This window comes from Vitis vinifera, chromosome 12 (assembly GCF_030704535.1).
Source record: "Vitis vinifera cultivar Pinot Noir 40024 chromosome 12, ASM3070453v1".
Classification (NCBI taxonomy): Eukaryota; Viridiplantae; Streptophyta; class Magnoliopsida; order Vitales; family Vitaceae; genus Vitis; species Vitis vinifera.
In genome coordinates this window covers 49,306-72,778 of record NC_081816.1, presented here as the reverse complement: position 1 = coordinate 72,778, position 23,473 = coordinate 49,306, and the positions used below count along the sequence as shown (strand labels likewise).

Here is a 23,473-nt window from a genome sequence, read left to right as displayed (position 1 = left end):
TGGGATGATCTTTTAAGTTCCACTTAGAACATTACACGGTTAAATTAAGTCAAATTGAATCTTAGCACAATTTTGTTCAAGTCAGAAAACTATTTTGCTTTTAGTAAAGATTCCTTATGTTTATTTCAGAGAGGTAGTTCGGTAATTTCTAAATTGCTAGAATGAGTTGGACAAGCAAGCGATAATCCTACATACACTTCTGTTATTTTATTGGAATTAGTATTAGTAGTTTACTTCTTTGCTAAACTCCTATCTTTCTAACTTATATATATAAAAAAAAAATCTTATTCTTGCAATAAAAGGAAAGCCTATGATTCCACACAAACACATGTACTATTTTTGTTGGAAAACCGAAACTGATATGGAAAGAAATAACTTTGTAAAGTTGTAAACTATTTATTAGTTGTCAATCTTTGTATTTTTAGGAAAGTAATTGTTAGGAGTTATTCTTTCCTTTTAATCAGTGATTTAGTTTCCTAATTTGAAGGATTTGTATATGCTGTAAACTCTATAAAAGAATAATCTCAATGAAAGAAAATGATTCCCGTGAAACCCTATTCTTCAACTTGGTATCAGAGCTAGCAATTTGCTTGTCGAAATCCTCCTTCTTCCTCTCTTTCAATCCTTGTTCTCTGAAACCATGTCGGATATTTCAAACGAATCCACTACTGTTCCTCAACCTTCTCTGAACAATCCCATCATCACCGATTCTTCAAAAATCAGTCCTACCACCTCGGAATCTCACTCTGTCCAAATCACCACGATTCGCTTGAATGGTGACAACTTTCTGAGATGGTCTCAATCAGTTCGGATGTACATCAGAGGACGTGGAAAGATGGGCTACCTGACAGGTGAAAAGAAGGCTCCTGCAGTGGATGATCCGAACTATGCTATATGGGATGCTGAGAATTCCATGGTGATGACATGGCTTGTGAATTCCATGGTGATGAGCAGTTTGGGATGATCTTTTAAGTTCCACTTGGAACATTACACGGTTAAATTAAGTCAAATTGAATCTTAGCACAATTTTGTTCAAGTCAGAAAACTATTTTGCTTTTAGTAAAGATTCCTTATGTTTATTTCAGAGAGGTAGTTCGGTAATTTCTGAATTGCTGGAATGAGTTGGACAAGCAAGCGATAATCCTACATACACTTCTGTTATTTTATTGGAATTAGTGTCAGTAGTTTACTTCTTTGCTAAACTCCTATCTTTCTAACTTATAAAAAAAAAAAAAAAATCTTATTCTTGTAATAAAAGGAAAGCCTATGATTCCACACAAACACATGTACTATTTTTGTTGGAAAATCGAAACTGATATGGAAAGAAATAACTTTGTAAAGTTGTAAATTATTTATCAGTTGTCAATCTTTGTATTTTTTAGGAAAGTAATTGTTAGGAGTTATTCTTTCCTTTTAATCAGTGATTTAGTTTCCTAATTTGAAGGATTTGTATATGTTGTAAACTCTATAAAAGAATAATCTCAATGAAAGAAAATGATTCCCGTGAAACCCTATTCTTCAACTTGGTATCAGAGCTAGCAATTTGCTTGTCGAAATCCTCCTTCTTCCTCTCTTTCAGTCCTTGTTCTCTGAAACCATGTCGGATATTTCAAACGAATCCACTCCTGTTCCTCAACCTTCTCTGAACAATCCCATCATCACCGATTCTTCAAAAATCAGTCCTACCACCTCGGAATCTCACTCTGTCCAAATCACCACGATTCGCTTGAATGGTGACAACTTTCTGAGATGGTCTCAATCAATTCGGATGTACATCAGAGGATGTGGAAAGATGGGCTACCTGACAGGTGAAAAGAAGGCTCCTGCAGTGGATGATCCAAACTATGCTATATGGGATGCTGAGAATTCCATGGTGATGACATGGCTTGTGAATTCCATGGAAGAAGACATTTAGCTTTAATTACATGTGCTATCCAACAACACGAGCTTTGGGAGAATGTAAATCAAATCTATTCTGATTTAGGGAATCAATCACAGATCTTTGAATTAACCCTCAAACTTGGTGAGATACGACAAGGGGAGGACAACGTCACAAAGTACTTCAACTCCTTGAAGCGGATCTGGCAAGACCTTGACCTCTTCAACACCTATGAGTGGAAATCTACCGAGGATGGACTTCATCATAAGAAGACCATGGAAGACAATCGGATCTTCAAGTTCTTGGCTGGCCTTAATGTCGAGTTTGATGAGGTAAGGGGGAGAATCATTGGAAGACAACCCCTGCCTTCAATTGGTGAAGTTTTTTCAGAAGTTAGAAGAGAAGAGAGTCGGAGGAATGTGATGTTGGGCAAGAAGGGACCTGGAGTTGCTATTGAAGGTTCAGCCTTGGTTACCACGGGTGGAGGCTATAATAAAGTTGTTGCATTTCAGCGTAAATCAGATGAAAGACCACGGGTTTGGTGTAATTTTTGCAACAAACCTCGCCATACTCGTGGGAACTGTTGGAAAATCCATGGGAAACCTGCAAATTGGAAAGGAAAAATAGGTGACAAATCAGGCCGAGCCATTATTCCTACTGCTAATGAGGCTGAGACCAGCCCCTTCACCACTGAGCAAATGGAGCATCTTCTTGCACTGTTGAAATCCAACTTGACATCCGGTACTTCTAGTGTTTCTTTGGCACACACAGGTAATGAATTATATGCTCTATCTTGTCGTTTTAAATCTACTCCATGGATAATCGATTCTGGAGCATTCGACCACATGACCAATTCCTCAAACATGTTTGAATCCTATTCACCGTGTCCTGGAAATAAAAAGGTTCGGATAGCTGATGGTAATTTCTCACCTATTGCAGGAAAAGGTCTAATAAAAATCTCTGAGGGAATAGATCTTAAGTCTGTTCTCCATGTTCCTAAACTTACTTGTAATCTCGTCTGTTAGCAAATTATCTAGAGATTCTAATTGTTGTGTTATCTTCTATGAATCCCATTGTATTTTTCAAGACCAGAGGTCGGGGAAGACGATTGACAGTGCTAGGATGATCAATGTTCTCTATTATTTTGAGGATAATTTACCTAGTAATAAAATTGCTCAAGGACTAAGTAGTATTAGTTCTCTTTCTGTTTGTGATCAAATAATAGTTTGGCATTGCAGATTAGGTCATCCTAGTTTCTCTTATTTAAAACATTTATTTTCAGTGTTATTTCAAAAGGTTGATCCTTTATCATTTTAATGTGAAAGTTGTTTATTGGCAAAGAGCCAACGAAAAACTTACATTCCAAAACCCTACTATGCATCAAAACCATTTTATCTTTTTCACAGTGATGTTTGGGGACCTTTAAAAGTAACCACAATTTCAGGAAAAAAAATGGTTTGTGACCTTTATAGACGACCATACACGTCTTTGTTGGGTATATTTAATGACGGAAAAATCTGAAGTCGAAAGGATTTTTAAAGAATTTTACAGAATGATTGAAAACCAATTTCAAACAAAAATCAATATTTTGAGATATGATAATAGGACTGAGTACTTTAATAAAGTTTTGGAAACCTTTTAAAACAAGAAAGGAATTTTACATCAATCCTTTTACATGAATATTCCAAAATACTTATGGGGGGATGCCATACTAACTGCTTCATATCTAATCAACAGGATGCCTACAAAAATTTTGCAGTATACCACTCCTTTGGAATGCTTGAAAAAGGTATTTCCAGAATCTCGAATTAATTCTGAATTACCCTTGAAAATATTTGGTTGCACTACATATGTACACATTTCAAAAAGGTCAAGATCTAAGTTAGACCCAAGAGCAGAAAAATGTGTTTTTGTAGGATATACTCCTAATAAAAAGGGTTACAAATGTTTTAATCCCCTTACAAAATGTTTTTACACAACTATGGATGTTTCCTTTGTGGAAAATGTCCCATATTTTACCAAAAATTTACTTCAGGGGGAGAAATTAGTAGAACCAAATTTTTGGGAAATTGTTGAACCTTAGCCTAGTGTAATTCTTGATATCTCTCTTGAAAAAGAAAATAAGGAAACTAAGCCTACTAAATCCAAATTTGAAATTGGTCTGTCAGAAGAAGAAATATTACGAATAAAAAAAAATTGAAACAATCTTGAACCTGTGGTTTATTCAAGGAAAAAAGTCCCTGGAAGAAGTAAAGACCAGTCGATCATCCCAGCACATGGTCAACCGAAAGCCCTGGGCAATGGCTCTCTAAATGTCTCAAGTAACCCTCCTTCTATTCTTACTCTACATGCTTCTTCTTCTTTTGTTACTGATCTAAGTTTACCATCACACTTTGGTCCAAGTCCAGAAATATTTGCACCCGAACCCGGTTTAGGATTAGCCCCAATTGTTCCTGCACAGGACCTTGACCTTGATCTCCCTATTGCTCTTAGAAAGGGAACTCGAGCCTGCACTAAACATTCCATTGCCAAATATATCCCCTATAGTAACCTTTTTGACAACTATAGAGCATTCACTACAAATATTTCAAAACTTGTGGTACTTAGAAATATTCAAGAAGCACTAGATGAACCGAGTTGGAAATTGGCAGTGTTTGAGGAAATGAATGCCTTAAAAAAGAATGGCACTTGGGAGGTTGTAGATTTACCAAGGGAAAAAAAAGTTGTAGGGTGCAAATGGGTGTTTACAATAAAGAGTAAAGCAGATGGAAGTGTTGAGAGATACAAAGTTAGACTTGTGGCAAAGGGTTTTACTCAAACCTATGGGATAGACTACCAAGAGACTTTTACCCCCGTAGCTAAAATAAACTCGATTAGAGTTTTGTTGTCCCTTGCAGTAAGTTCCAATTGGCCCTTACACCAATTAGATGTTAAAAATGCCTTTCTTAATGGAGACCTAGAGGAGGAAGTGTTCATGAGTCCTCCACCAGGTTTTGAAGAAAGTTTTGGAGTTGGGAAAGTGTGCAAATTGAAGAAGTCCTTATACGAACTTAAGCAGTAGCCTAGAGCTTGGTTTGAGCGCTTTGGCAAAGTAATAAAGCATTATGGATATACTCAAAGTCAAGCTGATCACACGATGTTCTACAAACATTCAAATAAAGGTAAAGTAGCCATCTTAATTGTGTGTTGACGATATTGTGTCAACTGAGGATGATTGCAATGAACTAGAGAAGCTGAAGGGGAAACTTGCTGAGGAATTTGAGATTAAGGACCTGGGGGCATTAAAATACTTTCTTGGGATGGAGTTTGCTAGGTCCAAAGAAGGTATCTTTGTAAATCAACGGAAGTATGTTCTTGATCTTCTTGATGAGACAGGTATGTTAGGATGTAAGCTTGTTGAAACACCTATAGAGCCGAATGTAAAACTGCAGCCTACAAAAGCCAAGAATGTGAAGGATCGGGATCGTTATCAGAGACTTGTTGGGAGATTGATTTACCTATCCCATACACGCCCTGACATAGCATTCTCAGTGAGTATGGTTAGTTAGTTTATGCATGCGCCTGGACCAGAGCATTTTGAAGTTGTTTACAGGATTCTAAGGTATCTAAAGGGGACACCAGGTAGAGGTCTTCTGTTCAAGTCACGAGGACACCTACAAATTGAAACCTACACCGATACAGACTGGGCTGGAAGCATAGTGGATCGAAGGTCCACCTCTGGGTACTGTTCATTTGTAGGTGGCAACTTGGTTACATGGCGAAGTAAAAAACAGAACGTGGTTACTAGAAGTAGTGCTGAGGCTGAGTTTAAAGCTGTAGCTCATGGTATTTGTGAGATTATGTGGATAAGAAGATTACTGGAAGAGTTAAAGATGACAGGTTCATCTCCTATGAAGTTGTATTGTGACAACAAGGCAGCAATTTCAGTAGCTCACAATCCGATTCTCCGTGACCGCACCAAACATGTGGAAGTGGACAAGCATTTCATTAAAGAGAAGATAGACAACGGATTGGTCTGTATGACCTATATCCCTACCGAGGAACAAGTGGTTGGTGTCTTCACCAAAGGACTACACAAGAGGTAATTCGATTTTCTAGTTGGCAAGCTGGCTATGGAAGATATCTTTAAGCCAGCTTGAGGGGGAGTGTTGGAAAACCGAAACTGATATGGAAAGAAATAACTTTGTAAAGCTGTAAATTATTTATTAGTTGTCAATCTTTGTATTTTTAGGAAAGTAATTGTTAGGAGTTATTCTTTCCTTTTAATCGGTGATTTAGTTTCCTAATTTGAAGGATTTGTATATGCTGTAAACTCTATAAAAGAATAATCTCAATGAAAGAAAATTATTCCCGTGAAACCCTATTCTTCAACTGTTTCAAAATTGCTATGTGATGAGCTACCCAAAAGTCGTCATTTTCTCTTTTCAATCTGAGTAATGAAAAATTAGAAATTCCTTTTTCCATTTTCCACAGTGATGTGCAGGGTCCATCACAAGTAACCTCTTATTCTTGCTTTAAATGATTCATAAGCTTCATTGATGATTCTACTTGCACCAACTTGGTTTTATCCCCTCAAAGAAAAGTTTGAAGTTGCCTCAATTTTTAAATCTTTTCACAAAATGATTCAACATCACTGTCACACAAACACTCGAGCATTTCAGTCAGATAATTAGTGACAATACTTTAATAATATCTTGAAGTCTTAGTTTCTTGAAAATGGGATTATACATCATTCTTCACGCATAGATACACTCCAACAATATGCAGTGATTGAGAGGAAAAATAGGCATTTCTAAGAAGTTCCTAGAGCGTTAAGATTTACTCACAATATCCCAAAGATTTGCTAGGGTTATCTTGTCTTAACTATAGCCTATTAAATAAACCATACGCCTTTGAAGACCCTACTGAAAACTCCAATTCAAGTCCTAAAAACTGTCTCCCAATATCTAACTTATTCAAATCTCTTCCCCTTAGAGTCTTTGGATGTTTAGCCTTTATTCAGCTCCTAAGTAGAGAATGATCTAAACTTGATCCTAGAGCTCTTAGGTGCTATTTCCTAGGTTTCTTACTAAAAAACTGTTCAAATGTCTGGATCCTTCCTACCAGCAAAAAAAATACTTAACCATGGATGTCAAATTCTTTGAAACCCTACTATATTTTTTTCACTATGGTTGTGGGGTCCACTCCCTGGAGTGGAGGTCATCGTTGGACTAAATCAAAGTCCTAGAAGTCGATATCCTAAAGCATTGGAATAGGTTAGTTAAAGGTTCATTACTTTCACCAAAACTGCTACTATATGTTACATGTATAATTAATGTTTTTCTCAAAACCTTACAAGAGGTCGAGATCCTAAAACATTGGAATAGGTTAGTTAAAGGTTCATTACTTTTCACCAAATTACATATAATTTTTTTTTTTTTATGAATAAAGAAAAATATATTAAAAGAAAAGAGGCACATCAAAGAAGCACCCCAAAGTATACAGGTAGTATACAAAGGTAGAATACAAAGGAGAGAGAAGAGAACCCTTAACCAGGGCCTAACCAATCTACAAAATCTACAACGGAAGGGGGACAAGAGCCAAATAACCCCCTAGTCTAGGCCCACAGATTACAAAGGAAAAACGATTTACACCCATGAATTGAATGCTCCTCGTTTTCAAACGCCCTACTGTTTCTTTCCTTCCAAACAATCCAAAAAAGGCACAAGGGAGCTAAAAATCACACTTTCTTCCTTTCCTTTCCCACACAAGGCCCAAACCATCCCAATAACGTCTCTCTAACCGAAGAGGGGAGCACCCACGAAACCCCAAAGAGGGAAAAAAGTAAGCTCCATAAACTTCTGGCCAGCCCACAATGCAAGAGGATGTGATCAATAGACTCTTCCTCAGCCAGACACAAGTAACATCTGTTAGCCAAGGAGAACCCTCTTTTCTGAATACGATCCAAGGTTAAGGCCTTTTTCCACGTAGCCTTCCAAGCAAAAAAACTCACCCTCGGAAGCACCAATGAATTCCAAATAACTCTTGCAGGAAAATCCCTTAGTCTTTCTAGTTCCAACTCCTTGTAAAGACTTAATAGAAAATCTTCCTTCCTTTGCCTTAGTCCAAATTACTTGATCTTCCACATCACTACAAACCCTCCTCCCTTGCAACCTTAATAGAAAACGCTCCACATCGAACACTTCCCAATCGTTAAGCCGCCTTGAGAACCTACACTCCCCCTCCAAAATGGCTCCACACATCCGCCACCCAAGCCTCCTTAGCCGATGAAATAGCAAATAAAGAGGGAAAAGAAGTACACAAAGAATCATCTCCACACCACTTGTCCTTCCAAAATCTAACCCTCCTACCATTTCCCATAGAATAAACCAAATTGTCGCCTAACACATCCCAACCTCTCCTAATCGCTTTCCACAAACCAACCCCAAAACTACCACTCACAACACGGGACCTCCAACCACCCTCTTCTTCCCCATACTTTATACATATAACTTGCCTCCACAAAGCTTCGCTTTCCATCGCAAAACGCCAACTCCACTTACATAGGAGTGCCTTATTCAGCAACGCCAAGTTCCTCACACCCAAACCACCCTTTCGTTTATTTGAGCAAACAATAGACCATTCCACTAAATGGGGCTTCCTCTCTAGGGTCCCACCACCCCAAAGAAAGTCCCTTTGGATCTGCTCCAATCTCAAACTCATGCTCCTTGGCATATGAAACAGGGACATACAGTAGATAGGCATACTGGACAGAGTGCTCTTGATTAAGGTCATTCTGCCTCCTTTGGAGATATACTGTCTTTTCCAAAAGGAAAGCCTCTTCCTTAGCCTTTCCTCAACCCGTCCCAAATTGCCACCTTCTTCTAATGAGCACCCAAAGGAAGTCCCAAATAAGAAGATGGGAGCTTGCTAACCTTGCAACCAAACTCAAGGGCCAACTCCTCTACATTCTCCACTCTTCCCACCGCGATGATCTCACTTTTGTCCAAATTCACCTTCAACCCTGACATGGCTTCGAACCACATAAGGAGCCAACTCAAGTAGGACACCTGATCAATGGAAGGCTCACAAAATACTAAAGAGTCATCCGCAAACAGCAAATGAGTGATCTCCACTCCTGCACCTCCTCTATCACTAAGCTGCCACCCTAGCAAAAACCCCCCCTAGCAAAAACCCCCCCTCCTTCGCTCTCTTAAACAAACAACTGAGAGCCTCCATGACAATCACGAACAGGTAGGGGGATAAAGGATCCCACTGTCTCAATCCCCGAGAACTTTGGGAAAATCCTAAGAGAGTTCCATTAATAAGAACGGAGAAACTAACAATACCAATACACCATTGAATCTAGCTAATCCACTTAGCTCCAAAACCCATCATTTCCATCAACCAAAGAAGAAAACTCCAATTTATATGGTCGTATGCCTTCTCAATATCCAGCTTACAAAGGATGCCACCTCCCCTACTTTTCTGCATCGAATGAATCGCCTCATTCGCAATTAGCGAGGCATCCAGGATTTGTCTTCCCTTCACAAATGCATTTTGGGACTTGGACACCATCTTACCCATCACTTTTTTAAGCCTATTAGCTAGCACCTTTGCTAACAACTTATAAAGACTGCCCACCAAGCTTATAGGCTTAAAGTCCTTGAGATCTTCAGCTCTTCCTTTCTTAGGAATTAAAACCAGAAAAGAAGCATTAATGCTCTTGACAAACTTGCCCTGATCATGAAAGTCCTTAAAGAACCCCATAACTTCCTCCTTCAGAAAACTCCAACTAAATTGCCAAAACGCCATTGTGAAACCATCAAAACCAGAAGCTTTATCCCCGTTGAGGTCCGAGAGAGCACCAAACACTTCTTCCTCAGAAAAAGGAGCCTCTTAACATTGCTGCAACTTCCCTTTCCAAAACCTCAACCTGCAGCCCATTGCATTTGAGCCTCCACTCATCTGTTTCTGACAACAGAGAATGGAAAGCCTGAACCAAACCATCCTTAATGTCACGTTCTTCTGTTACCCATGACCCATTTATCTTAATCTTCACCAGGGAATTGACCCTCTTATGTGCATTGGCCATTTTATGGAAATAACCAGTATTTCTATCACCCTCCCTCAGCCATAACTCTCTAGACTTTTGCCTCCAAGAAGTCTCTTCCATTATCACCAACTTCTTATACTCCTCTAAAGCCTGCTTTTTGAGATTTTGCTCTTCGGCATACAACACCCTATCCCTTTCTATTGAATCCCAAAACATCATCTCCTTTAAAGCTGAATCTTTTCTGGCAGTGACATTACCAAACACTTCTCTGTTCCAAATCTTCAAGCTGGCCTTAAGCGCTTTCAGTTTTTCAGACAAAGTGAAACTAAAAGTCCCTCTGGATTGGAAGCCCATCCACCAACTCCTTAACAAATCCTTAAAGCCTTCTTCCTTTAGCCACATATTCTCAAACCTGAAGGGGGAAAGGCCCTTCTTTGCTCCTCCACAGTCCAACAAAATTGGGCAGTGGTCAGAAACAAGTCTGGGTAAAAGACTTTGAACTGCCCCACTAAAATAACACTCTCATTCCTCTGAAACTATAAATCTATCCAACCTTGACTGAACTTGGTTATTCAACTCACCCCTCCACGTGAAAGACCCCCCCTGCAAAGGGAGGTCCCTTAATTCCAAATCCTCCATGATCTCCGAGAATCTTCTCATTGCTAAAGACAGTCTTGAAATACTGTTCCTCTCTCCCATGAATCTAATAACATTAAAATCACCCCCTATGCACCACGAATCCTGCCACAATCCCCTGATTGTCCCCAACTCCTCCCAAAAATCTTCCTTAAACCTCCCAACAGCAGGGCCATACACCCCTGTAAAGACCTAACAGAAGTCATCCTCTTCATTCTTAAACCAACAGGAAACTGAAAAATTACCAATTTCCATTTCAATCAGCTCTAAAACCCTATTATCCCAAAAAACTAACACCCCCCCCTGCCATACCCCGAGAATCAAGAGCGCCCCACTCCAAGAACCTGCCCACCCCCAACGATCGAACCAAACTACACGACATACTTTGGATTTTGGTTTCTTGCAGGCAAACCAAATCCACCTTTTGAGCCTTGATTAGAGATTTAATGAGCCTTCTTTTATCGCTATCATTTGCCCCTCTCACATTCCAGGAGAGAATTCTTAACTTCATTTACCCACAGAGACTGAACCCCCACTCTCTCGAAAAATAGCTCTTCCATTTCCTAAACTTTTAAAATTAACGGAACACTCCAACCTTTTAAATTCCCTTTCAGACCTTGAGGATTCAACCTGAACCTTTCATTACTTTCACCAAATTACATATAATTAATGCTTTCTCCAAACCTTATAGGAGGTCGAGATCTTGAAACATTGGAATAGGTTAGTTAAAGGTACATTACTTTCACCAAATTATTATTATTATTATTATTATTATTATTATTATTACAACTGTCTTCAAGAATAGAAAACAAGTGATCTAGAAGATTTGTCCTACTCCCCATGTCAACTAAATCTTGCTGATTCGAATCAAAATGTGGTGTCCAATGCTCTAACCATTGTTTTTAATCACCCTAGTAGCTAGATAAATACTAGACATCAAGGAAACAAGAAGGAAAAATGCACTTAAGGTGTGCCTCATCCAAGACTTGATCCCTAAGGCATACATCTTTGGGGCTTCACATTTTTCATTTTGAGCCTCAGTGCATTTTTAGGCACCTCATGATGTGCACCTTTGAAATCACCAGTTTATGCATTCACCATTGGAATGCCACATAGAAGGGAATGACACATAGAAGGAAGTTCAAAGAATTTTAAGATATTTAAATGCTACTCCTAGAAAAGGACTTTTGTTTTCTAAGAATGACCACCTCCAAGTAGAAGACAATCTTGATACATGGAGGAGTAAGAACCCTGATTGTAGCATAATTTAGTGCTAAGGTTGGATTATGGGCAATGGGCCAATAAATATGTGAAGTTTCACAGATTAAACTTCTACTCAAGGGGTTTAAATCGAAGCTTAAAGAGGCTATGAAGATTTATTGTAATAATAAGGCAACATTCAACATTGCACATGACCTAGTTCAATATGATCACACCAAACATGTAAAGGTGGATAGACACTTCATCAAGGAAAAATAAAGAATGGACAATTTCCACCTTTTTTGTGACAATCAAGTAGCAAATTACAAATATTTTTGCAAAAGAATCTTAAACACAATGCTCGACTCTATGGTCAACAAGCTAGGAATGCATAACATCTTTGCACAGCTTAAGAGGAAGTATTAGAATTAAAGAAATCTGATTGTCCCAAGGGCTATTTTTTGATAAGTAAAGAAATTGTATTAAAAGTGCCTAAAGTGTACATGATGTATACAAAGCCAACAAAAGAAGGTATGGACAAAAAACAACACCCTCACTTTACTTACAGCCCAACCAATCTATGATATCTAAAAGGGGCAAAGAAGTAGACTATATATGTACCCTAACCCACTCCAAAAACATGTACATGAATCGCATGGTCTGTTAGTTCAGAATCTTCAAAGGCTCTTCAGTTTCTCTCCTTCCATAAAGTCCAAAATAGGTACAAAGGCGCAACTTTCTAGGCCTTCTTCCCAACAAAGGCACCCCACCAAGGACTATCCAAATTCATAGAACCTTGTTGGTTAATGATTTATTATAATCTGTTGCATTTTTAGTACATAGCAAATTACGGAGTTAGCAAAGTTGTATTAGACTTTCTATTATTTCCTCCTTCTAGTTACATGTGTTGTACATTGTCCTGAGTGACCTCCCTTCAACCTAAATTATTTTTCTTCTATAACATCCCAACAATTCCACCTTTTTGAAGCAACTAAAATGCAAAAACACAATTATCCTAAGCCATTCTACCACTACTCCATAATAGCAAGAATCCATAACTCATTCTTCACAACCTACAACTAAAGAACAAACGTCTTGGAAGCTTACTGATCTTGCATCAGATTTTGTATAGAAGTTGTAAATAGAGACTAGAAAATAAATGGAATAGCTCTCTCAATTTATTGAAATGAACAACCAATACATTTATAAAGAAAAACATAGCATCCAGATCGAACCTCGCCTAAACTAAATCCCTAAAAACTAGGAACCGAAACTACATAAAGATAGAGCTTCCTAATCACTAACAACTACATTTTAAATTTAAAGAAAAAAAAAATAGTATTAAAAAAAATCAAAACATAACAAACTTAATCCTAAACAATATCCTCTACACTCCCCCTCAAGTTGAGAAAAAATTGTTCAACATTCCTAGCTTGTATGTTAGATCCTCAAAGTTTTGTCTCGATAGGCCTTTTGTTAAGATGTCTATAGTTTATTGCTTTGTCGGAACGTACATGATGCACATTAGCTCTTCTTTTATCTCCTCTTTGACAAAATGATGATCAATTTCTGCATATTTTGTTCTTTTGTGAGGGACCGAATTGTGAGCTATACTCATGGTAGCTTTATTATCACAATAAAGTTTTATAGGACCATGTGGGAGCACCCTCAACTCATTTAGCAATAGCTTCAACAAAATCATTTCACAAATCCCTTGAGCCATGGACCTAAACTTAGTCTTAACACTAATTCTTTTTTTTTTTTATCAGAAACGAAGAAGATTATATTAATATAAGAACAAATACAGGAGAGAAAAAAGAGACAATAGAAAGAGAAAAAAACCAAGGGAAGGATGAGAGGTCCTTCCTACACAAATTGAACAAAGGATAAAACTCCCAACAATAGAACTCTAAAAACAAAGAGAAACCCAATCAATCTTCAAACTTTTGAAATGCAAACCCCAATCCAATTGAGTTGTAGAATGTTTAGAGGAACTCCTCTAAAAGCTTCAGTACAAGAAGCCCACAAAGAAGAATAAAACCGGATCAAATCCCATACCATCTCTTCCGTTCTCCCTTTATTCTCAAAGATCCTATTGTTTCTCTCTTGCCACACCATCCAAATCAAAGTAAGGCAAACAATTTGCCAAAGTGTCTTGCCTCTTAATGAGTTCCCCAAGAAGCCTTTAAAAGTAATAACCAACCCTACTAGATTGAACAACCTGTGCCAAAGTCCAATGGTAACGGGACAATGAAGAAAAAGGTGGTCAATCGACTCTCCATTTCCTTTGCAAAGAATGCACCATTGAGGACAGAGGGCTTTGTAGGGTCTTCTCAATTGCAACTTGTCATTAGTGTTTACCTTCCCATGTGCTACTAACCAAGCGAGGGCCTTAACCTTTGAAGGGACTTTTGAGCTCCATAAAAACTTGGCCGGAAGGAACATTAAAGGATTTGAGACTTTTGACAAGGCCAAGAAAAAAGATTTCACTGAAAACAAGTTTGACGAAGACAAAGACCACGCTCTTGAATCTGATGAAGAAGGAGAAAAAAGCACAGAATTAAGGGAGGACATTTATCTTTGAAGGAGATCAATTTCTGAATCCGTTAGATTGCGGCGAAAGTTAAAATTCCAAGACAGTGGTAAGGAATTGCCAAGGACATTTGAGACAGTGAGGTTTTTCACAGAAATAACTCTGTAAAGATCAGCAAATTAAGAGCACAAAGTTTGGTTACCACACCAAAGATCTTCCCAGAACTGAATTCTCTCCCCATTGCCCACCACTAGGCGGACAAAAGGGGAGAACTCTTGGAAAACTTGAGCAATAGCCTTCCAAGGACATCTATGTGACCATCTAACCACCGTGTTGGCGTCCCATCCATTAGGATGTGTCCCATATATACTCGCAATAACCTTATACCAAAGACCGCTCCTTTCTCTATGGAACCTCCAAAGCCATTTCCCTAAGAGAGCAATATTTCTCATAGAAGTCTTCCCAAAGCCCAAACCTCCCAACTCCTTTAGTCTACTAACAACCTCTCATCTGATAAGGTGACCTTTCTTCCCTTCCCCCGCCCCAGACCAAAGAAAATCCCTTTGCATCTTCTCAATCTTTGAAGCTATTGATACTGGGATTTTAAAGAGGGAGAGGAAGTAGCTAGGGATGTGAGACAGACAAGACTGAATTAAAATAATCCTTCCTCCCAAAGACAAATAGACATTTTTCCACCCATCCAACCTCCTCGAAATTCTCTCAACCACTGGATCCCAAAAGCTTATTGTCTTTGGGTTCCCTCCCAAAGGAAGGCCTAAATAAGACAAAGGCCACTTTGACACTCTGCAATCCAAAACCGAAGTCAAACTAGACAACAGCTCCTGCCTAGTGTTAATACCTGAAATGGTGTTTTTTTCTAAGTTGATTTTTAAACTAGATACTTGCCCAAAAACCAAAAGGATAATCTTGAGGTTTTGAAGATGTTCTATACAGGCTTTAAAGAAAAAGATGGTATCATCAGCAAACTGTAACAAAGACACTCTAATCCTATCCCTCCCCACAAAAAAACCCTCAGTTATCCCAGTTTCCTCTGCTCTAATCATCAACCTACTTAGAACATCTGCTACTAGAGTAAAAAGGAAAGAAGAAAGAGGGTCTCCCTGTCTCAAACCTCTAGAGGCTTTAACCCAACCCTTTGCATTCCCATTAACTAGGATTGCAAAACTAGATGAAGACAAACAGCCCCTCATCCAAGATCTCCATTTCTGGCTGAACCCCTTCCTTTGAAGCACATGATCTAAAAAGCCCCAATCCACATGATCATAGGCCTTCTCAAAATCAATTTTGAAGACTACCCCTTCCTCCCCTGACCTTCTTTTCTCATCCACCACTTCATTGGCTATCAATACAGCATCCAAAATTTGTCTCCCTTCCACAAAGGCTCCTTGAGAGCCAAAGATTGTTTCATGTAGAACTTTGCGTAAACACCCTGATAAGACCTTAGCAATTATCTTATATAAACTTGTAACCAAGCTAATAGGTCTATAATCTGAGATTTTAAAAGTTTGACTTTTCTTAGGCACCATAGCAATGAACATCGCATTTGTACTTTGATTTATTACCCCCTTAGTGTGGAACTCAAGAAACACCCTCATAAGATCCTCTTTTATCACATCCCAACACTCTTGATAAACTGCTATAGTAAAGTCATCAGGGCCAGGGGTCTTTTCCTTATTCAATTGGAAAATTGCCATTCGAACCTCCTCTTCAGAAAACGGTCTATCCAACCAAACTGCACTCTCTCCAGAAATAGGGGCCCAATCAATCCCTTCAATCCTCCAAGAGTCACCTTCAGGTTTGGAATAGAGATTCCCAAAGAAATTTACAATCTCCTCAGAAATAACCTCAATGTTACTTAAAGTCTCCCCCCTCTTAGAAATCAGAGACTTAATGAACTTCCTGCTTCTTCTTCTAGTGGCCACTCTGTGAAAAAACTTAAGAGTTGCAGTCCCCTTCTTTAATTCACTTAACCCTAGATTTTTGTCTCCATTGAACCTCTTCCTTTAATAACAAATCCTCTAGCTCCTTCCTTCTTAAGGTCCTTTCCGAAACCAGATCAAGATTTAAATTCCCTTCTTGTTCAATTAGATCAATTCTGCCTAAGTCCGAAAGAATGTGCTTTTTCCTCTCTCTTAAATCTCCAAAGGCCACTATATTCCACTCTTTCAACTTTGATTTAATAAACTTTAGTTTCCTCATAAACTTGTGACCTTCCCAACCTTCAACCGTACACTCTTGCCACCAATCTCTAAACTTCTCTTTAAACTCAGGATGGAGCAACCACATATTCTCAAACCTAAAAGGAGTCGGTCCCCATTTTAAAGGATTAGTTTCCAAACAAATTGGGCTATGATCAGAGGTCCATCTAGGAAGGGCTTCTTGAATACTTTGAGAGAAAAAAGAATCTCACTCAGAAGAGAACAAAAACCTATCCAATCTCTTGCAAATAGGATCCACTTGCATGTTTGACCATGTAAAAGCCGCATTCCTTAGAGGGGGATCCAACAAACCACTCTCCCTTATAAACTCGTCAAAACACCTCATGTTGACTGTTAACCTAGAGTCACCCGTCTTCTCAGATATCCTCCTAATAACATTAAAATCCCCTCCTACGCACCACCTTGGGAAAGTCAGACCATACAGGTCTTGAAGCTCCAACCAAAAGTCCTTCCTCCACAAAGGCTTATTCGGGCCATACACTGAGGTTAACCAAAAAGACCCTTCCTCATCAGAGTTCAACTTTACAGTTACAGAGAAGGATCCTAACACCTTCTTTGTACACTTGAACTTAATTGAATCCCACAAAATCACAATCCCCCCCGAAGCCCCACAAGCAGGAAGAGCAGCCCACTCCAGACTTCTGCCTTTCCAAACACTGCTCACAAACCTCCTGTCCCAAATTTCTCGCTTTGTTTCCTAAAGCATCACCACATCTGGGTTTTGAGTACTTAAAAACCTTCTCACAGTCCTCCTTTTCTTCCTAGATCCTAATCCTCTTATATTCCAACTTAAGATTTTCATGAAAACAAAAACAACCCGACACAACCAACACCCAGTACTAATCCTCTCCTCGAGTTCCAGAGTCATTTTTCCTCTTTCTTCTGGAATAAACCTTGTCTGCAGAGAGAGCACTCTTGTTCTCTCCTTCCACACCTTTTCCTTTATCCTTGACAATTCTAATCCTCAAACTCTCCAAAACCGACTGAACCTTGACCATCTTCCTAAGCGTAAGTCCCTCAACCTAAAAACCTTCCAACGGGAGGGTGGAAGGTTCTAGCTCTGGGGGTGAAGCCTCACCTGAGACACCACGCTCCTCAGGGTTACTGAGTGTTTCCCTAAGGAAAGGCCGGTCTTTAAATTTTCGGTTAGAGATTTCTAGGGGAAACACCACACCTTCAAAACAGGACGCACCACCACGATGGCTGATATTCACAACAGGAGAGATAAAAAAGGAACCACGTTGAACGGCAAAGCTTGACTCCAACGGAAACGAAGAAAAAGGCTGACAACGAGAAGGATGAACCAAAGAAACAGAGGATTCGGGAAGATATTTTGGCTCAAAAGCCCCAACCAAAGGAAGATCCCGCTCGGATACAGCTAAGAAAGGAGGACGCACCTTATTGACCAATTTGCATTGCGAAATCCCCTCTTCTCCCTCTGTCTCGCCAGTAAAAACTTTGGATTTTTCTGAACCAGGAGAAAGATCGCTCTTACTGGAGCGAGATTTGCCCCGAAAAGTGTCTCGATTTGCCTCCGATGAGCCACCTCCTTCTAGGTTACGCTTCGGGGTAGAAGACGCCTCCTCTAATCTCGGCGGCCAACTTCTTGCTATGCGCCTTACGGAGACTGAGGAGCCTTTTGGCTTTGACAACTCTTGAGGATGAGCTTTCGGCATTATTTTCTTTGCAGAGAACCTTGGTCGTAGAAGCTTTGAAGACGAAGATGCATCTAGGCCACCATTAGAGTAACCTTCGTGGGCTGGACCCACTAGGGGCCCAAAATCTTTCGCCCCAAATTGGGCCCAATCAGAGCGGGCTTTAAACACGTCTGGTTTTGTTGGCCCGATGTTGCTTCCCGCCGTTGGGCCGAACATCCACCTTCCCTTTCCTTTCTCCCCCTTAGACGATTTTGAATCTGAAGAACGAGAATGGGAACGATGACGAGGCCTCCAGCTATGGCACTCATTGGTCCTAGCAGTAGCTCGTAGCCCCGCTGACCTCAGCTTGTCCTTGCTGCGATTTGACTCAGGCCTGAGAGAGTCTTCTCCGTCATCTTCTCCGGTGACTGTAACTGCAACCGTGTATGTCCAATCTCCATCTTCTACCTCTAGTAGCGCTGGAAGCACGACATTTGGAAGCATCCCCACCCACAATGTTACCTTCGTCAAATCTACAAGCTTCAGCGAATTCCTCGCCACCTTCGTTACCCTCCCCCACTTCTGCAAAATGTCTCTCAGTTGCGCCTCATCCCACAGATGGAAAGGAAGGCCTCTTAGTTCCAACCAACCCCATCTAAATTTTCCATTAACGACTGAGTTCTCTTTTGGCGACCATCTCCTCAGAGCAATAACCTCTCCTCTCACTGTGAAGCTCCCTTGATCTTGAATCCACTGAGCTCTCCTTGCAGAATCCACAAAAAAACACCCTTTGTAAGCAGAAATGGGTGTTACAGACACCATTCCTTTCATACCCACCCTTCTCGCTATAGCTTTTCCAACATCACACCAGTCTCATATTTTTCCTTTGCTTTCACAAACTACAGCTCTTGCCCATTTTCCAACTGGCATCTCTGCACCATTCCAAGGTCCTTTCTCTGCAACCACATCAACATAGGACCACTCACCTTTGTACATTCCTTTGCTCTCTTGAGGCTTTTTTTGCTTCTCCTTCGAGACTCTTTCAGCTTGAACAAAGAAATCTTCGACTGAAACAATCGCCTTCCTAAGATTTTCCCACCCATAGCCTTTAACACCTTCGTGAACAACTAAAACCAAAGGTTTTCTCTTTGCAACGAATTCTGTGATTTTCATATATCTCCCTCTGCTATTAAAACATATCTCCATCAGATGAGTCCTAGTCTTGCCCCTCATCTTTCGAATGAAACCCCTAGAAGCCTCCAAATCCACAGCTTTCTTCAAATGCTCCAATAACCAACCCGACTCCTCCTCTCCAAAACCTAAAGAAACCACAAAACCTCGACTTCTCTCTGTTATTGAAATCCACGTTCCCCCATTAAAACCTTCAGACTTTACCTGGAAAACCTTTCTCTCCACTACAAACGACTGATTTTGAATCATCTTCTTATTGTTGTTATTTAAACCAGAACAAGGAAAGGGATAGAGCTTCCCTCTATGCACCTAATACATTTTCCATTCTTGGACACTTTACTTTTTACTTCACTATGTCACCAAATTTCCCTCAACAAATGTGCAATATCTCGAGGTAGACCTCTTATCTCTATTGGCCTAACCCAATTAGCATCAGTGAAAACTTCAATCTTCTTCTCTACTTTCTTCCCAAAAAACAATCCCTTTACTAGAATCATCTTCAAGTACCCTAATATTCTATTCATTGCCTCGAAATTTTCTTCACATGTTGCATGTATATGTTGGCTTACCACACTTACAACGGAAGTGATTTCAATGTCTAGCATGTGCCAGGCAGATAAGCTTACCAATTAGTATTTGATATCTACCCTTATCCACGGGTATCCCTCATTTTCGTCCAATCTTGTAGTTTAACTCCATAGATGTTTATGTCGATTTACGCCCTAACATCCTAGTTTCTGATGTTCTTACACTGGTGAAAACGTAAAAGATGTTTCCAGCAGCACCAAACTCGAGGACAAGATTCTTCTAAGGAAGGGAGAATGATGCAGTTAGTACTAGACAATTTATGGCAATTTGAAAACATAAAAGGTTTGATTTATCAAGTATGTTGCCCTCAATATGGCTTCTCCCTAATAAGATTTAGGAGCACGTGTTTTAAAAAAAAAAGTGCTCATGTAACATCAAGTAAGTGTCTGTTTTTCCGTTCAGCAACCGCAATTTCTTGCAGAGTATCTACACAAGATGAATAATGAATAATACCTTCTTTTTGAAGAAAAGTTGATAGGGTTTAATTAAAATAGTCCCTTACATTATCACTCCTTAAACTCTTAATGCATACCCCAAATTGGTTTTGATCGTTTTGAAAAAATTTGGAAAAACTTCACTCGCTTCGAATTTTTGTTTCAAGAGAAAAGCCCATGTTACCCTTGTGCAATCAATAAATGAGACAAACTACTCTACACCCAAAATATTAGGAATTTTAGATGGTCCCCAAATATCAGAGTGAATCAAAGAAAATGGAGAAGATGATCTTGTATTACTCAGAGGAAAGGAAACATGATGATGTTTAGAAAACTCACAAATATCACAATGTAAATTGTTAACATCAACGTTATTGAATTGTAAAGGAAACATATCTTTGAGTAAACTAAATGGTGAATGTCTTAAGACAGGAGTGTTGAAGCCAAATGTCATCTTTATTCAAGGAAAAATCATTAGATAAATAGGAATGTGAAGGTTGGTTGCTACTTCCACCCTTTGTCTCAAGGAAATAGAGTCTATCATTTTCCTTAGCATGTCCAATCATCCTTCCCATAACCCGATCCTGAAAAACACAGTAGGTTGGATAGATCTACAATCCAAATCTTTAGTAACTTGATGAACAGACAAAAGATTGACAGACAATTTAGGAACTTGCAAAACATTTTTTAGCGGAAGACAGGGGAATAAAGTAACAATTCCTTGACCCACAACGGTAGTGAAAGAGCCATCTGCATTTTTTATTTTTCTTATTACTAGGACAAGGATTATAGGTGATAAGTGACTAAGAAGAATATGTCATATGATCAATTACTCCCAAGTCTATGACCCAAGAATCATTATGGAGTGTGTTTGAGGCACCATGGGCATAAGAAGTAGGAAACTTACCTGATTGTGCAAATGAACACAATCCATTTGTTTTTCAAGGGAATTAAGAAGATTCCTCAACCTCTCTATCTCCTCCTTATTGAATTCCCCAGTCTTCGAGCTACTTAAATTGGAATTCTCATAAGGATAACCTTCTGCATGAGTCAAGTGAGTCTGTCCTCTCTGCTGTCCATTCTTAAAACCACCATTCAAGTGAGTCAAGTGAGTTTCCAACAAGTTTCTTTGGTGTGATGAAGCTTCTTACAATAGGTGCACCATACTCCATCACTGTTGAACAACCTTGTTGATTCATTCTTATCGGTTTCAGTTGTGATTCCTTGTCTCTCAACATTCCTCTTGATTCCTTCATCACTTGTTTTTGTGGAAACCATGACAAACCCTTCTGTGGGTTGAGATTCAAGCATGACACCTCTTCGACTTTCTTCGGCTCAGATATTGAGAAAACACCTTGCAATAAGGGTAGAGTTTCCTTCCCTAAAACTTGCACTCAGACTTGGTCAAACTCAGCATTAAGGATTTTTTATAATAGTCTAATTCAAGCTTTAGTAACATAGCAGCATCTTCACCACATTTGACAAATGTAGGATCATTCTAAGCAGGTCCAATCCCCATCAAATGGCTTAATTTCCCTTTTCCTTTCAGAAAAGTCTTCACCACTTGTGACCACTATAAGTATTTTCTACCATTTAATTGATATGATGATTGAGTATTCTGCAACTCCTCTTTTGGAGAGTTTTGTTGTGCCTCTTCAGATTGGTTTTCAGTAATCACAGCAATAGAGTTACCTTCAGATGTTTCAAACAGGGCTAAATAATGGGTAAGACTGAATAATGGACAGCTAGAAGGGATTTCTCAAAGAATCAAATTTCTTAAAAAAAAAAAAAAAAAAAAATCAGCAAGAAAAGTTGTAGGATTTTGTATAAATTATTTCCCAAAGAGCAAGAGCTCTAATACCATGAGCAAAAATCTTATTTCCTATTACATTGAATATCTTTTATAAAGGAAAATATGTACACAGATTACAGCCTATTTAAGGAGAGTTTGACATCCTATCACAATCCTATCAATCCCCAAAATTCCTGCGGATTCAACCAAATGCCAACTCTCCAAATCATGGTTTATTAAACATTTGAGGAGCATTCTTTCCTATAATCCAGGGCAGCTCAGTGAATTTAAAAGCAGTATATTTCTTTTGATAGATGACCCCTTTTGGCATTGGAATTGAACCTAAAACCTTCCTACTCCCAACCCAATCCAATCACTTGCTCCTTGAGCTAAACCTCAAGGCATCTACATGGACAAATGAGAACAAAAGATAAGTGGTTTTAGGTAAGCATTTGAAGTACTTGCACCAGGACTAGCATAAACATGAAAGTGTACACATTATAACCATGAATGTCAGTGTGCATAAATGCTACCATGCCTAACCTTCACCCTACAACAGAAAGCACACACCAAAATGTATCATGCAGAGTACTGCACAATTATCTCAAAAATGACGCAGAATGTTACTTAAATTCAGGACCTATAACATGTAGGAAAGAAAAAAAGAAAAAAAGGAAAAAAAATTCATAGAAATGTGATGGAAGGAGAAAGTAATGCAATTACCTGACCATGGACGTCACCACAAACAGTGAAATGGCTGTTGTTTGGAACATTTATATCGACAAGAGAAGGCAGGGCTCGCAGCATTTCTCTTGTTTGAAGGACAATCTGGAATGCATATCTACAAAGTGGACATCAAGATTCAGAGTAAAAACATTAGGACTTCCATCTTTGAAAGAGTCAAACCTATAACAAGTTTAAAGTTCCCTACACATACCGCTTGTGTAAGCACTTCTGATTCTTGAAGTCATCCAACATTCTTTTCACAAAATCCAACGTCACAACATCTCCCTCTATCCTTGCACCAGAATACTGTGGCTCCACATCTTGGATGAAAACAAAATAGCAACTTCATTAACACCAAGCATTTAAATAATCCTTTTTTAATAGATTCCCAGAACTTATATGATATTATCTTCTAGAAAACTGAAATAATTTTTGTTCAACTGATTATATCCCCCAGCAAATGAATTATATTTGAAACAATGGTTAAAGTTGACAGCCAGAACCAATGCTTTAGAATATCCAGAAGCATGAGGAAAACAACTTGATGGAATATGTAAGAGGTTAAAGCCCATTCTCTTCATT

The 23,473-nt window shown here is 39.0% G+C and overlaps 1 protein-coding gene across 4 annotated transcripts in view; it reads right to left on the bottom strand.

The window, feature by feature from the left end:
- Positions 1–23,473, bottom strand: part of LOC100259074 (serine/threonine-protein phosphatase 5) — a 67,115-nt gene that overhangs the window by 11,442 nt on the left and 32,200 nt on the right. For all 4 annotated transcript variants that reach the window (XM_010658652.3, XM_059741371.1, XM_002280075.5 and 1 more), the window contains 2 exons: positions 23,103–23,211; positions 22,889–23,006 (listed from right to left, as the gene is read on the bottom strand). In XM_010658652.3, coding sequence (XP_010656954.1) covers positions 22,889–23,006; positions 23,103–23,211 — 227 coding nt within the window. The remainder of the gene's footprint in view (positions 1–22,888; positions 23,007–23,102; positions 23,212–23,473) is intronic.